This window comes from Octopus bimaculoides, chromosome 1, assembly GCF_001194135.2.
Source record: "Octopus bimaculoides isolate UCB-OBI-ISO-001 chromosome 1, ASM119413v2, whole genome shotgun sequence".
In the NCBI taxonomy this organism is placed as follows: Eukaryota; Metazoa; Mollusca; class Cephalopoda; order Octopoda; family Octopodidae; genus Octopus; species Octopus bimaculoides.
In genome coordinates, this window is record NC_068981.1 from 145,562,289 (window position 1) to 145,578,384 (window position 16,096).

Sequence of the window (16,096 nt, forward strand, 5' to 3'; positions counted from 1 at the left end):
CTGTATGGTAAGTAGCTAGCTTACCAACCACATGGTTCCGGGTTCAGTCCCATTGCGTGGCTCCTTGGGCAAGTGTCTTCTACTATAGCCTCAGGCCGACCAAAGCCTTGTGAGTGGATTTGGTAGACGGAAGCTGAAAGAAGCCCGCCGTGTATATGTATATATATGTATGTATGTGTGTGTATATGTTTGTGTGTTTGTGTTTGTCCCCCCCCCCCAACATCGCTTGACAACCGATGCTGGTGGGTTTACGTCTCCGAAACTTAGCGGTTCGGTAAAAGACAACGCTAGAATAAGTACTAGGCTTACAAAGAATAAGTCCAGTGGTCGATTCGTTCGACTAAAAGCGGTGCTCCAGCATGGCCGCAGTCAAATGACTGAAACGAGTAAAAGAATAAAAGAATAGAAATACATATGTTAAATTTGTGTAAAGTAAAACGTTTTGAATATGATAATAATGCTCCTATTCCAATATATGCGCCATTATGTGGAAACACGCATAGTGATGTATTAAAATACTTATAAATACCATTCAAGGATTATTATTATTTAATAAAAGTATATCTGTATACATACATTCATAGATATACGTATATATGTATATTTAATATATATGTATAAATGCATATGTAAGCGTGTGTACATGTGTGTATGTGTGTGTGTGTGTGCATCGTATATGTGTACGTAGGTATGTAAGTATGTATGCATGTCGTTATTGAGTTTTATTTCAAGATTTCTTGCCTGTAGAGAAAGAGCTGGTTTCTAACCTATATCCAAGGCCTGCCCCTTCACTGGTTTTTCAAAATCAACAGGGTATTTTTGTATGTTTGTATGTACATGTGCAGATGTACATGTTTTGTTTATATATGTATTCGCATGCATATAATTGCATATCTTGACATACACATGTATGTATGTATGTATGTATGTATGTATGTATGTATGTATGTGTGTGTGTGTGTGTGGTTGTGTGTATGTATGTATGTATGTATGTATACACATATACACACACACATACATATATTGCGCAGAATAAATTTTCTCTACAATTCACCACGTGGAGTTTTTTCTCGAATCTTTTTACCATGCATAAGTATGTGCGCATCTGGTGACCGGTAATAAAATCACAGGAAAAAAAGTCACAGTTAATTTATGGGATCCGGACAAACCCCCTAGTACAAACCCCTCTCGGACAACCCTCACCCCAGAAAAAACAAAAACAAAAAAAACCGTGACTTTTTCCTGTGACTTTTTTTTTACCTGGATTCGCGCATCTGTTTGAATTACAATCTCCAATATAGTAAATTCTATTTCATCTTGTAAACTTTGTGTACGCATACTTTTTATCCCTTTTCCCTTGTGTGCTAGTTGTAAAACATCTGTGTGTGCGCACAGACGCAAAGTTCAGAGGCAACATTAGAGAGAAAAGACCTTGCTTTGCTACGCTATTCTCTTTATGTATTAGGACATATGAAAAAGAAAAACCCAATCCAAATAAAAAGCTTAAACGAGAACAGAGCCATATCTTCTGAGCCTAGGACATTAACCTCCCCCGCCCCAGGACAATTACCCCCGAGGACAACAGATGATGATTTAAAACTTCTTAATATATTGGAGAGGGGGTGTAATTAACCAAGGGGAAAAATTGTCCTGGGGGTAGTTGTCCTGATACAATATCTTCTACAAAGCATGGTCAACCTAGCATTTCGTTCATACAGGATCGAAACAAGGTATATTTGTAACATTGTTAGTTGGACGGGACAGGTTGTGTTATCTGTAAAGGCGCCTCATGTTCTGACGACAATGCTTGCGATGACACTGGTAGCCAGTTGTATCGGCCCTTGTTCTTTGCCTGGACAACGCCAGTGACGTAAAGGAAGGTAGCTTCTATGCAAGAGTAACATGCATGGAAGGTAACTTCCATGCATGAGTAACGTTGTCTTGGCATGATCGCCGGAGGGGAATTTTTCCAGGCGTTGGTCCATAGCCTCACGAGATATATATATATCGTCGAGTAGTAATATTACTGGTTGTGGCAAATGCCTGGTCAAAATGTTACCGACGGTTTCGCGCCAACTGTTCCATTTGGCAATATTTACGATCCTTCAGCAATGCTGACCGGGTGCTCATGGCTTATGTGCCATAAGCAATAATACATTGCGCAATAATGTTAGAATATATCCGCTCTACTCCTCTTTGAGAGTGCGCTATTTTTCTGACTCATGGACAACTCAATGATTTGATATGTGTGTGTTTGTGTGTGTGTGCGTGTGTGCGTGTGTGTGTAAGATTAAGTATGAATAGAAGGTATGTATATAATATGTGCAGTATTTGGTGTGTTTGCCCTTTCTTTGATTTGAAATATGTAACGCGATTATAGTTCATAAATTCATACAATAATGCTAAAAAATTAATTGAAAATATATAAAAACAAAAGTTTATAAAACAATAGATACATCCGTTAAACTCGCCTAAAAAAAAATATTCACGACCATCTGTTGTTTCGTGAAATATCTGTGACAAATGAAGGCTATATTTTAAATCACTGCGGAGAAACGTTCATTGACATGTTTTTCGATACTCACACTTTTTCTAATCTGTTTGTCACCAGCAAAATGTAGGGTAAGTGTAAATATTTCTTGAAGTGTGAGAGAAAGGAAAAGGATTTGATCTCGCTTCTGATATATCTCAATTTAATCAGCGGCGTAACTACGAGTGGGTGCTGAAAAGTTCCTGGCTTTGGGTAGAAGAAAATACGGGAGGATCAGTTAATTATGATTTTATCCAACATATTCTCCTCTCAGATTCATACACGTATTGCAGCGGCCCTTCAGTTTTTCTAAGCCCTGTAAAAGAACTCGGAATGTTGGACCTCCAACTAGCCCTTTCACAATGCCCTTAAATCCAGGAACTTTTTCAGTACGCCAATCTTTGAGTTTGCTGCCCACATCCGGTTCCACTTAAAAACTTCAACATATCGCACATGACCCCTTCTTAAAATGCCGTCCCCTATAAAAGGTAACCCTAGCTTAGGCTACTCAATTTAATGCTACATTTCGATTGTAAGAACTTTTAATTTTAGTCAACGTCCAAAGCATTCTTGGTTTATCGTATTTATCGTCAGCATATCACAAACTCTAAGCACCTCTTCTCGTACTTTTTGCATAAAGAATATTTGGCAATTTTCTACAAGTTTCGTTTTGCAAATTTCATAGAAAAATGACCGTTCATTTTCTATTAGTCAACGCACAAACACCTCCCAAAACTCAGGACTTGGCTATTCAAATCTTCAGTTAACCCTCTTTATCAGGGATCATAAATCTCTTTTTGAAATGGTTTACTTTTTATAACATTTAGCCATGGCCTACATATATACCTTATATGAAAATATACCTGCTTATCTTGCCAAGCAATGCTTACGTTTGTGATACAGACTGCTATCAACAGACTGTTATCAACTGCTCAATTATATTCGAGGATTAAAAAAAAAAAATTGAGGTCCACAGACAACACCTCAGTGGTCCACTTGTTGCCGATCCCTGTTCTTTAAAATGCAAAGTTGCTGTTTTTGTTGTTTACCTACAGGTTAAAGAATTTTTAGCCATGGACAATCCGTTTTTTCCGATGTGCAAGGAATCCAGAATCATATTGTCTAATAGGCCTTTCCTAAAACGGTGGTGGTATGGGTGATTTGAAGGATATTTAGCTGCTGCTTACCTGATCGATTTACCACGTAGAAGCTCCCTCTTTGGCGCATATAGTGCTAAGTTGTTGAATATTGTGCTCATATAGTAAGAAAGCTCCGATCCACTTGTGTAGCTAGAGGGGCGGAGAGGGCGGTCTGTCCTGGGTGGCACTTCTATGGAGGAGGCACCACTTTTGGGTCGGCTGTAGGCAATATTTAATTTTTTGTTGGGGCTCAGGGGCGGCAAAATGAAGGGCCGTCCCCGGGCGGCACACACTCAAACTACACTAGTGCTCCAAGCCGCTTAGTAAGACACCAAATATAGTGGCGTATATAACGGGAGCAAGAGGGGCGACCGCTCCCATCCAAACACGTTTATCAAAATCAGCACCTTTTAAACACAAAATTAAAATCAGTGAGTTAATTGTTTGGTATGTGTTATAATGCCCTTTTTTGTGTGTGTGTTCGCTACCCCTAACTTTAGAACCTGGCTATGTCCCTAATCGAATGTCAAGATCCATAAATGAGCCTAGTACTGCAGCAATAGTTAAGGAGATAAACTGTAGCGAAACCTAACCTCACAGACCACAACCAAATTTACCAGTTTCGCAAAAGTTTTTTTTTTTTACTTTCCCGAGAGACTGGGTAGAGATGGGTGGTAAGGGACAAAATTTTACTTTTGCATTAGCACTCGCTTTTATTTTAGATAAAATCAAGAATTTCAAACGTCCCTACAAATTCTTCAAGGAGATTGTATTATGTATGATTCAATGTGATTGTATTACGCATGGTTCAATGTGGCTTTCACACACACACACACACACACATGCACACACACGCACGCACACACATGCACACAGGCACACACATCCTACTCACGTGTCTTAGAATGAATTCATTAAATTTAATATTTAAAGTTTTTTTTGTACTTACACACACATACAAAGGCATATATGCATCTATCTATCTGTCTGTCTGTCTGTCTGTCTGTCTGTCTGTCTGTCTGTCTGTCTGTCTCTCCCTCTCTCTCTTTATATATATACATATGTATATATGTATACACACACATGCATATATGTATTTGTGTTTATATACATACACACATATATATATATACATATGTGTGTGTGTGTGTGTGTATAAATGGAATTCTAACTCACAGGTTATATGTCACGCACTTAAACAGGCACTTCATAAACGCACACGAGCGTGTGTGTGTGTGTGTGTGTGTGTGTGTGTGTGTGTGTGTGTGTGTGTCTAAAACATCAGACAGTCGCATATTTTTCTCGTCTCCTAAACACAGTAGTTATTGGGCATGTAGTCTATGATAGAAAACATTTGTCCGAGGTGTGGCACACTGTGAACGAACCCGTACCCGGAACCAACTGGTTGCCAACACAATTTGTAAACAACCAAGTAGGAACCTACTTCACCGCTTATTTTACCTATTACACTACAATTGTTAGTTTATTTACTGCTGCGGTGCCTGCTCACGAACATTCAACTTCAACATTGACCAATCAACGCAGGCTAAGTATTTCTATACTTCCGGGTTGAACACAGTCACTATTATTGTAGTTTTTTTACTTTTCTTTTCTTTTCTTTTCTTTGCTTTTTCTTTCTTTATTTACTTTTTTTTTTGTGTGTCAAACTATCGATTTCTTGTTAAGGAGAAAGACACGCATATATTGACGGGTGGGAATGTTAATGCTTTTTCTTTACGTCTTTCTGTTGCAGTAGAAATAAAATCATTGAATGTCATCTGTAAATCGAAATCGACTTCATAATTCGATTTACCCAACAGCTTGTCCTGTCACCGGCGTTTGCTCCTGTTTTATGAATATTATTAATATATAATGAATTCTGTAAAAATCGATAGCGATTGTCTTTCCATGAGTGTATAAATAGTGTGTGTGTGTGCGTGTGTGTGTGTGTGTGAGTGTGTGTGTGAGTGAGTATGCGAATGCATGTATAAGTGCGTGTAAGTATGTGTGAAAATGTGGTTTGCATCGTGTGTATGTGTGTGTGCGTGCATGTGTTGTGTTGTGTGTGTGAGTGAGTGCGCGCGCGCGCGAGTGTGAGTGCATGTGTGTGTGAGTGCGCGCGCGTGTGTAAGCGTGCATGTGTGCATGCATGTGTGTTTGCGCGTGCACACATTTTGTAGTGTCCACTAGACATTAGAACAAAGCAGCTAGCAAAAGCAGGCAGTGCCGGTTGAATTGTCTGCTAACACGTATAGCTGTGAGGTTCATCACGAACTTAGTGGCATTATGCTAAGCGTTTGGTTTATTTCATAAACTTGTTCTAGTCCGAGAGTGTTCTTCCATACATTCGTCACCAATTCTTTGGGCTAAACCATTTGATCTCACCAAGCCCAGTGGTGATCTCCGCCCTATCGCAGTTAGTTGTACTCTGCGACGGCTCACAGCAAAAGTGTGTCTGTTCTCAGTTTCTTACTACTTGTCCGCTAGAAGTAGGTACTAAGCTAGGTTGTGAGGCTACTACTAGAGCTTTCAACAACTTGCCCTCTGAGTCCCTAAAGGTCATCTTCAAATTCAACCCCAGGAATGCCTTCAATTCCATCAGTCGGGACGTCATCATCCGTACAGTAAGGGAGAATGCCCCATAGCTCTATCACTTCGCTTGGCAAGCTTATCGGGAGCCCCCCTACCTCTCCTTTGGTGACCACCTCATCCCATCTGAACACGGTGACCCACTTGGACCTGCTCTATTTGCACTGGGTATTGATGATGCTGCTAAAATGGGAGCTGACCTAGACTTGAAAGTTTTGTATATTGATGATGCTTGTTTGGGGAAGGGCCCTCCTGAGAAGGTCCTTGCAACTGCAAGGACGATAATTGAGGAACTTGGTAGTAGGGGCTTTAGCGTTAATAGTTCCAAATGTGAATTCTGGCTCCTCAACCATCCAACTTCACATCATCAGACTGTGACCAATTTTGACAGGTCTTCATTCATTGGACAATCACGTTTATTCAGTAATATTTGTTCAATTCCCAGAACAGTTGAAGCCATTCAGCATCATTTGCACTGTTCGATATGGAGGCAAAAACTCGCCAACACACTACAGGCTCCGTCTCTCAAGCGTACTGTTTCCTCTCTCCATCTAATTTATCGCTGGTATAACGGCATCTCTGTCTCTGAATTTGTTTGTTAAATAACGTCTCCACCCAGGCCTATCCAACGTGGATGTCTCTTATTTTTTCGTTACTTCTACTGTGTTTTAGCTGGACTTGTTCTTTCTCAGGTTGTCAACACCGGAATTTCCTCAGTGACCGCGTTTTTGAAGAGCCTGCGAATGACATAGGCTCTACCACACCTCCTCTTACGCCACAAAAAATTACCTTCTCTCGTCGTTATTTTGCGTATTGGCAATCAAATTTCTGGGAAAGTTGAGCGTTCCGAGGGGATCTCACTTATGCTGGTGTAAAGGAGTTTGCTGTTTTCTGTTTATACAGATGACATAGTGATCATGGTGTTTGAAATAAAGGTAGTGCACACCAAGCTATCTGAACACAAGCAGACCACAGAAGAAATTGGAGAATCTTTGTCTAAGCTTACCAATGCATGTTTCTTGTTGGATCGATAGGCCGTTTAAGTTGCTTGGGTGTCTGGTTTGGTCGGTACTACTTGCATGATGGTGAAGAACGCGGGTGAGGTAATGAAAAGAATAGAGAATCAATGAATCTCAAACGAGGCTGAGCGAAGGGACCTACATACAAATCTTTCGTTCCTCTTCTGTCAGAACTTCGTTCACACCTTACCCTTTCCTTCTAGTTGTGTTTCATCATCACTACGATCCGCGGAATTTGAACTCAGAATGTAATGGGTCGGAAAAATCGACTAGTCCCCTCCCTCTAAATTTCAGGCCTTGTGCCTACAGTAGAAAGGATTATTATCATTATTATTATTATTATTATTTTTATTATTATTATTATTATTATTATTATTATTATTATTATTATTATTATCATTATTATTATTATTATTATTATTATTATTATTATTATTATTATTATTATTATTATTATTATTATTATTATTATTATTATTATTATTATTATTATTATCATTATTATTATTATTCGACTTGACTCAGGATTGGTCTTATTCCTGGTAGAATATATGTGGGTAGCGGGTTACTACCTGTAACCTTAGATATCTACAAGGTTTCTATAATCTTTCAAGTGCTTAAAGCCTTGTATTATACTGTAAATAATCTAGTAGGCTTTCTTTTTCTATCTGTACACACTCTTCCACAGCAATTAAGTCTCTTCCACCCTGGTCTCACTTTAAGTACAGCTGGTTGATATCAGCTTTCGGATGATGGGTTCCATATAGAGTCAACATCTTTCTAATTTTTCTGTCAAGTTTCTGTACCTCGTCTTGGTCCAGTCTACAATTCCAGCTCCATATCTGATGACAGGCACTACTCTTGAATTTATCGCTTCATTAACATTTTGAATTAAACTTTAACTGTAATATTTTTATCACTCTCCTTTTATACTCCATACTTGTAATTTGCTTTATCTCTTTATGTTTTGTTTCATCTGCCTTCAACATTCCTAAATACTTATACCAGTGTCTTTTCTCAACTGCATTCATTTTTTGCCCATTTGGCATTTATATTCTCTGGCTTCCTTCAAATCTTCCTCGTTTCATTATCAATATAGCACACTTTTCAATCCCGAATTCCATATCTACATCATTTGAGAAAATGCAAACAGTATGTAAAAGACTTTCTGGCTGATTCTCAGTTTTCCCTGAAAGCTTTATATCATCTGGCCATATACTTTTCCGAAATCATAAGCTATTTTGACTTACCCTCATATCAAACTGAGATGTATCATAGTCAATAGAAATAATAATGGAGATAAACTATTACCTTGAAATATGCCACATCTGATGTTCATTTTCCAAACTCTTTGTTTTTCTCCAATCAATTCAGTATTCCAATGTTTCATATTTTCATAGACTAGTTTCTCCCTATTTTCTGCCACTCCAAACATGCTCATTGTTTTGCTTATCCAACTGTGCGGTACCATGTCATATGCCTTTCTGTAAACCAACCATGGTACATTCGATCTACATCTGCAATTTCTAATTATGATTTTTATCAACGAACAACTAGTCATTAGTTCCTTTACTTTGCCTCTTGCATCCATTCTGTTCCACTGGGAATAAAGTGTTACTTTGCAGATGATGATATAACGTTCATATAACTTTTCCTCCAAAACACCAATCATAAGCTTCCACATAAGTGGTAAATAGGTTATAGGTCGAAGATTTCACACCAACATTCGCCCATTTGTTATCCCGGTAAGATCGTATCGCCGTTACAGGCACTTATCAAGGTGTGCAACGATCCTTTCATGCAACTGTATAAAATTCTTCTTCTTCTTCTTCTTCTTCTTCTTCTTCTTCTTCTTCTTCTTCTTCTTCTTCTTCTTCTTCTCCTCCTTCTTCTTATTGTTATTATCATCATCATCATTATTATTATTACTATTATTATTACTATTATTATTATTATTATTATTATTATTATTATTATTATTATTATTGAGTGAGAGAGTAGTTCATGCCATCAAAGTGACACTGGGGTAAAATATACGAAGCCCAATATACCTATCATGACTACCCGTCTGATAAGGGTACACCAGGCACATGCATCACAACCATATGTGCGCGTCATGGTGATCTCATATCAAGATAAACAGCCCATGACCACGCAGGTGGGGCCCAGTTAGAATTTTCTTCCGGTCCAGTAGCCCATCCCGCTCAAAAGGTCCATGAATAAGGTTTGTTTAAGGATGTTGAGCAAAACACCTGTTTCCAGAGGTGAATTATTCAAACCCCAAAGAATTCCTCTCAACACATGGCTATGATGCTCCCCCACTACTTCTGCTCATGATCAGAGATGCACATATCATTAGCCATCAAGGGACATGCTCAACTGATTAGGGTCAAACAACTGACAAGCAAATCTATGGTATTGAGCAGAATATTTGCTGTAGCCCATCTTTTTATACCAAGACAAAACAATGTACATGATAACACTTCCAATCAATTAAGATCAGAAGCCATGAGAGCCACTGCCTGGTACTGCATCCGGGCATTTATTATTATTATTGTTGGTGTTGTTGTTGTTGTTATATTGACGATGATGACGGCAATTTCTAACTTTGTGTGAAGGGCGTAATCGGTTAAATCGATCGTGCTAATTGACATACTTTTTTGTTCCAGGAGAGTAAGAGGCGAAGTCGACTCTGGTGCAACTTGATCTCAGAACGTAAGAGACGTACTCAAAGTTTGTGCTGGTTTTGCCATCTCTTGCTCTAGTCATTGTTTTTTTTTTTTAATATGTAAACAAGGCTCCCAGCACTGCATACTACCTCAACAGCGGCCCATTAGAGGCACTACTCTCTCTTTTCATCTTTTCTTTATCTCATTTCCAAATTATTCTTCCCCGTAACTATAACTTCCTGGAACTCCTTCCACAAGCATATTTTTCTCTATGGACTACGATCTTCAAATACCCAAGCTGAACGCCAACCACATAGATCTCTCCAGTGTGGAGTAGTTTGCAAAGCTTTCCAGAGCTGAGAGATTTATATGGGTTATTGTTCTTCTAAATACTAAAAGAGCGTATATAAAACTATCCGTATTTCCTAAAATAGTCAGAATTCACCGAATTACATTTCGATATCCTGCTATTTATTATACCTAGCTTATTGCAGTGCAAACGACCTCGAAGCACTTTTCTTCATTGTAAGCGACGTCGAAGATTCTTTTCAAGAAAGAATGTAATTCGGTTCCGTCTGTTGTGCCAATAAATCCTCATCAAGCTTCCAGTGATTGGATTTTTTATGTTCTTTTGTGTCTAAAAGTTTTCATGAGACATGCTTTCAGGGTTCTCATTACATGTGATACAATCTCTACGTGATAACAAAATCTGCTAAAAGAAAGAAAGAAAAAGGTGGTAGAGAGAAAGAAACCAAATCCACTTTGCCGTATTTAAAAAAGAAAGGATACTGTAGTTCTTGCGAAGGGCATATTAAATAACGTAGCCCGGATGCTTATGGATAGAATGTTTTTGGCCACCGTTCTTCTCAATCACAGTTGACCTGAGACTAAACAGCAGCTGCAAAGACAATTGCTACAGCTGCTGCTGCTACTACTACTACTACAGCTGCTGCTACTGCTACTACTACTACTACTACTACTACTACTACTACTACTACTACTACTACTACTACTACAGTCTAAATACTCTGCACCAAAGAGCTGTTTTTTTTAGAGAGAGAAATAGATCCCAAAATAAACTGTGCTGCAAAAGAAAATATAGTTTTGTTTATTAAACTTTTCGATAAAAACAGTTGTGATTTTAAAAATAAAATAAACTTTTCTTCATACGATATTATGTATTCAAATCGTTCATCTATGGAAGAACACAGAAAATACCTATAAAGCTGCCATATAGAACTCATAATGTTTTCATGTTGTGTTACACTACAGGACCGGAATATCGAGTGAACTCAGTACAGTTGATGCTCCTGATTATTTTGAAGTATTATTGACACACAAACTGTTGGCTTTCGGCGAATCAAGTCGATCATCCGGTTACGAATTTTGTTTTTAATAAGTTAGTCAATACAAACGTGGGAATACGCACGTCCTTTGTAGACCCACCCAAACTGCTTGATGTTACTGAATCTCAGTTTGAACATCTGCAGGGAAATATCTGTTGCAAACAAACTTGGTCTGAGGTTGAACCAGAAGATATGGACCGAATGCCTGTTGGTGTTAAACTGGACAACGTGTTACGTCAACCGACCAATTTGGGACTACCGTTATCTTGTAGCCATAGATTTTAAGCTAACTTTCCTTACGCAGCTAATTACCGATTTAAAACACACGTTTCGGTGGCATGGGAGTAACCAGAAATTGCACCGATTAGTGAGAATGGAGTGGGGACTCAATGATTAAAATGATCTCGTTGTAAATCGACTAATTTGCGATAAACGCAAAAAATAAAAACGTTAGATAATTTTGCGGGGGATTTCGTTCGAATCTATCGTACCCTACCCCTACACATTCCTGACCATGGGAGTGGGTAGCAAATTAACAGAAACACTAGATTGTTGGATTTAGTTTTATCCTCTTAAAATCTCAGTTTACTTCAGAGGTAGGGCTCTATTATTGATTTAATAAAAGGATCTCGTCTTTCAAGAGTTTATATTTGAATATTTTCTTTGAATTGTCAGTCTGCAGTTATATATGGCAGAGAGAACATAAATTCCATTTTCGTTTACATTTCTGTAGGACAGTAGCTTAGCTAACGGTGGGAATGGGACGATGCTTTTATGAGGTCTGCTGCATAAACCTATTTAGGCTGTATTCCCTACAGGCCATTAATATTTATGTACCAGTTTTCAGGAATATGTTTAATATGTAAAATTGGTAAATGTTACACGCTATATTTAGTGGCTACTTAAACCATGAGTTAATGGGTTGGATGGGTGCTGATGAAGGAACAAAAACTCCTGAAATATGGCATATATTTCATAACCCGTTTTTCATCTTCGATTTCGATTTCATTGTTGTCTACATTGCGTGTACTCGGATACGAAACATCGTAACACAATCAGTGTTGGCTATGATTTCTATAGAAAATCTATAGAAATAACCTTAACAAGTAACTTAAAGGTTGGCACGTACTTTAGCTATACCACAACAGCAGGGTTCGAAAAGAAGGGATTCCAAAAACACCAAATTTGAGCCCGTATCATATCTACTGTCGAGTGAAAATTAAGTAATGGTGTTCAACGACTTTCTCTTCAGCCGACGAGGAAATAAATTAGCACAGTATATATATATATATATATATATATATATTAAAAAAAGAACTCCTTTATAGCCAGGACGATCTTTTCAGTAAAGGAGGTCAAAATCTGTTTCACTTAAACACCAAGTAGGATCCGATGATATATTGGAAAAGGTTGGGCCGAACGTATTGCGGTAATTTTCCGGCTTCTTACGTTCTGAGTTCAAGTTCTCACATGGTCTACTTGGAGGACAGACTTAATCCGGTTAAAGCCCACCATCTTTCACCTTGTGTCCCTTTAACGGAGTCCACTCTGTTGTAAGCATCTGAATCAGGTCTCTAGCTAGAGGATATCTTCCTTCCGCCCTTCCACCAGCACGGGTCTCGAAGATTCTGTAAAGGATTGCGGGCATTCCCTCCCTATTGAAAGATGATAAAAAGTGCTCTTAATAAATGTCATTGCATTTTTCATTTAATTGCATTTTCTTTTATGAGACCTTATTAGATTGCATTGCAGCCCTCACAATACAATCTAGCCTTCATGTATAAAATCGTTCCCCACCATATACCACCAGTGACCTAGTCAAAAGGAGAGCAAGGGAGGCGACCGTTCCCTCAAGCACATTTTTCAAAATTGACGTCTTTTCAGTATTTTTTTAAAAATCTCTTTTTTTCTCCGTTAATCACATGGCCTTGGAAGAACTTTCTAGAGTCATTACTTTATTTGACCAACCGCCCTTGTTTTTGAACAGTCTGCACAATGTCCTGTGATGTGTTGGTGGCAGCTAACTTCTGAAGAAATCAAAACAAACCCTGATGTCATAACCTCTCGACACTGGACGATCCCGTGGCGTTTCATCTTTTTCGTGTCACTCTTATATCGGTAGTTGCAAGTTTCATATATTAATTACATCATTATTGAATTATGAAAATAATGAACGTAGGATATAATTACGCATATTATAACTAATGAAATATTTTTCTTATGTTACGCGAAATATTCTGTGTAATATAAGAGAAATGAGTTAAAAAATTGATTGGTATGTGTCACAGGGCCATTTTTTATGTGCTTGTTTCCCCTAACTTTAGAATCTGGTAACACGTCTGCATATCATATGTATTTTTCTATATTCATATTCATTTCCTAACTTATGTAATGTTGCATTAGTTGCCACAGAAAAAAAGTTAACTTCTGCAGTTAAATATTTGGTCCTTCTCTCTCTCTCTCTCTCTCTCTCTCTCTCTCTCTCTCTCTCTCTATATATATATATATATATATATATATATATACATTACATCGGGTTGTAATGGTGAAATATGTTTACATTAAATTCTTACCAGTTCTGCGCCTCACACTCATGTCTTGGTACATACAGATCTATCACACTCTCCACATTCTCTCCTGTCTATTTTGCCTCACACTTACATCCGCTTCTACTTCCTTATATCCACGCTTACTTTACACACACACATACACACACACACACACACATTTTACTGTTGAGCAGAGTGGAGCAACGTGAAATGAAGTATATCGTTCAAGAACATCTAGTGACAATTATAATTCTCCTTTCGGGTGAAACACCGCAAATTGCTGTTTATATTGATTCTGCGCGCGCGTGTAGAGGATGTTCGGTTTAAATTGGACGATTTTTATGTTTCTTTTACAGGAACAGCTTGATGAACAGTCAATGAAGTTGGGGAGCATAAAGGCTAAAGTTGGAGTTGAGAAAAATTTAGCAGATATGCAAGACTGGAAGCCATCTGAATATTGGAAAAGAGTTACCTGTATCATGGTGATTCACGCCGGGAATCAAAATTACATTATGACTGCTGCTCAATGCTCTGTGAATATTATAAAAGTTGTGAGACGTGATATGTACGACCGCAACGGAGACTACGAAACTTTGGCCTTCAAGAAGGGACACAGCAGGTATTCTGATTGTGTTCGCACGCTGGAGTTTATCCCCACATCTTTGAAGAGGGTCTTAAACTCAATTCAAATGACTATGTGAAGCTGCTGGGGACTGTGGTAAATCTCTGGCTGGGGAGGGTTGCTGCTGGAAGGACACCTGTACAGCAGCAAGATTCGGTTCCTTGCTATACCCCCGGGAAGAGTAAAAAAGTGGAATTTCTGTGACTTTACCAGCCTCAATTTATGGCCTCCTAATTCTCTCGATTTTAATCCCATGGATTAGTATGTGTGGGGCGCGGTTTCGATAGATACCAACTGCTCTGCCTGCAACACCAAAGCCAAGCTGGTGCCCAAGATGAAGGAAGTTATTTACATTATTTACATTTGATGGATATTTGTCCTCATCTTGTTTGTTGTTGACACAACGTTTCGGCTGATACACCCTCCAATCTTCATCAGGTGTCTTGGGGAAATTTCGAACCTTGGTTCTCATAGCCCGTCTCTTCTATCTGCTTCATAACCTCCCCCGACGGTATCGTTAGCCCGTCTATACATTTGATTTTGCTTCTCTTCAAGACTAACACACCACACTTTCTCATTCCAAACTCTATTCTGATATCAGCACTGGAGGTACTAACCCCAAGATTCCGAGTTCTATTCCAGGCAGTGACCTGAATAATAATAATACTAATGATGATGATGATGATGATGATGATGATGATGATAACAACAACAACAACAACAACAACAACAACAACAACATCGAAAAATACATTAGGAATGAGAAACCAGGTTCGAAATTTCCCCAAGGCTCCTGATGAAGGCTGGAGGGTATATCAGCCGAAGCGTTAACAACAAACAAGATGAGGACAAATATCCGTCAAAGGTAAATAATGTACATAATTCCTCATCTCTTGAATATAGAACAGTATTATCAAGGAGGTGTTCGAAACTCTTTCTCAGGGACACGGTGACGAACGAATGCGCCAGTTTCCGGAGCCGCCTTAATGCTGTGATGATAGCTACTTTGAATGAACTATGATCTCTCAGCTATAATCTCTTTGATATTTTTTGATTTTTGAAAGTACTTTTTGTTTTGGTTGGGATATTGTTTTCTTTTCTTTTTATGGAAGTTGTTAAACTGAGCCCGAACAGCTTATATATGTTAGTAAATGAACCTCTTCGGCGGAAAGAAGTGGGCAGATGTGGAGAACAGTATTAAAATATTTGATGATTTGGTTCAAAATCATGATTTCAAAAAACGAAACTAAAATAGTGATTTATAGTAAACGGGTATGTAAGGTCGACCGTGCGAACTCAAAAAGGAGAAATGGTGACGGATGGAAAAACAGAGGACTCCTTTTATTTAAACGTGTCACACGGTCGAACACAAAATAATATATCAATGATGATATACAAATATGTTATACGACGATAACATAGATGACCAGTAATGAAAGACCACAACCGTATTAGATGAATAACAGAAATATTTATTGTAGCGTTAAAGATGTATGTCTGTGTGAGAGTGTGAATGCGACATATAAGAATATAATCAAAGACAGGCCGTCGTACAAAGAAAAGTGTGTATGTGAGTGATACATGTGTGTGTATGTGAGTTATTACAGCAGATAGAAAGAGTCAGTAACACGTG

General features: G+C 38.3%; 1 protein-coding gene across 1 annotated transcript; it reads left to right on the top strand.

Annotated features, from left to right (window-relative positions):
- The first annotated feature begins 2,559 nt into the window (after positions 1-2,559).
- LOC106868115 (uncharacterized) lies at positions 2,560-14,630 on the top strand. Its single transcript, XM_014913244.1, has 2 exons — positions 2,560-2,622; positions 14,198-14,630. The coding sequence occupies exon 2, from the start codon at positions 14,219-14,221 to the stop codon at positions 14,540-14,542; it is 324 nt and encodes a 107-aa protein (XP_014768730.1). The 5' UTR covers positions 2,560-2,622; positions 14,198-14,218; the 3' UTR covers positions 14,543-14,630.
- The last annotated feature ends 1,466 nt before the right edge of the window (positions 14,631-16,096 follow it).

Bases quoted from the DNA above. Each gene is read 5' to 3' on its own strand.
- LOC106868115 (XM_014913244.1), top strand. From the start codon at position 14,219: ATGAAGTTGGGGAGCATAAAGGCTAAAGTTGGAGTTGAGAAAAATTTA.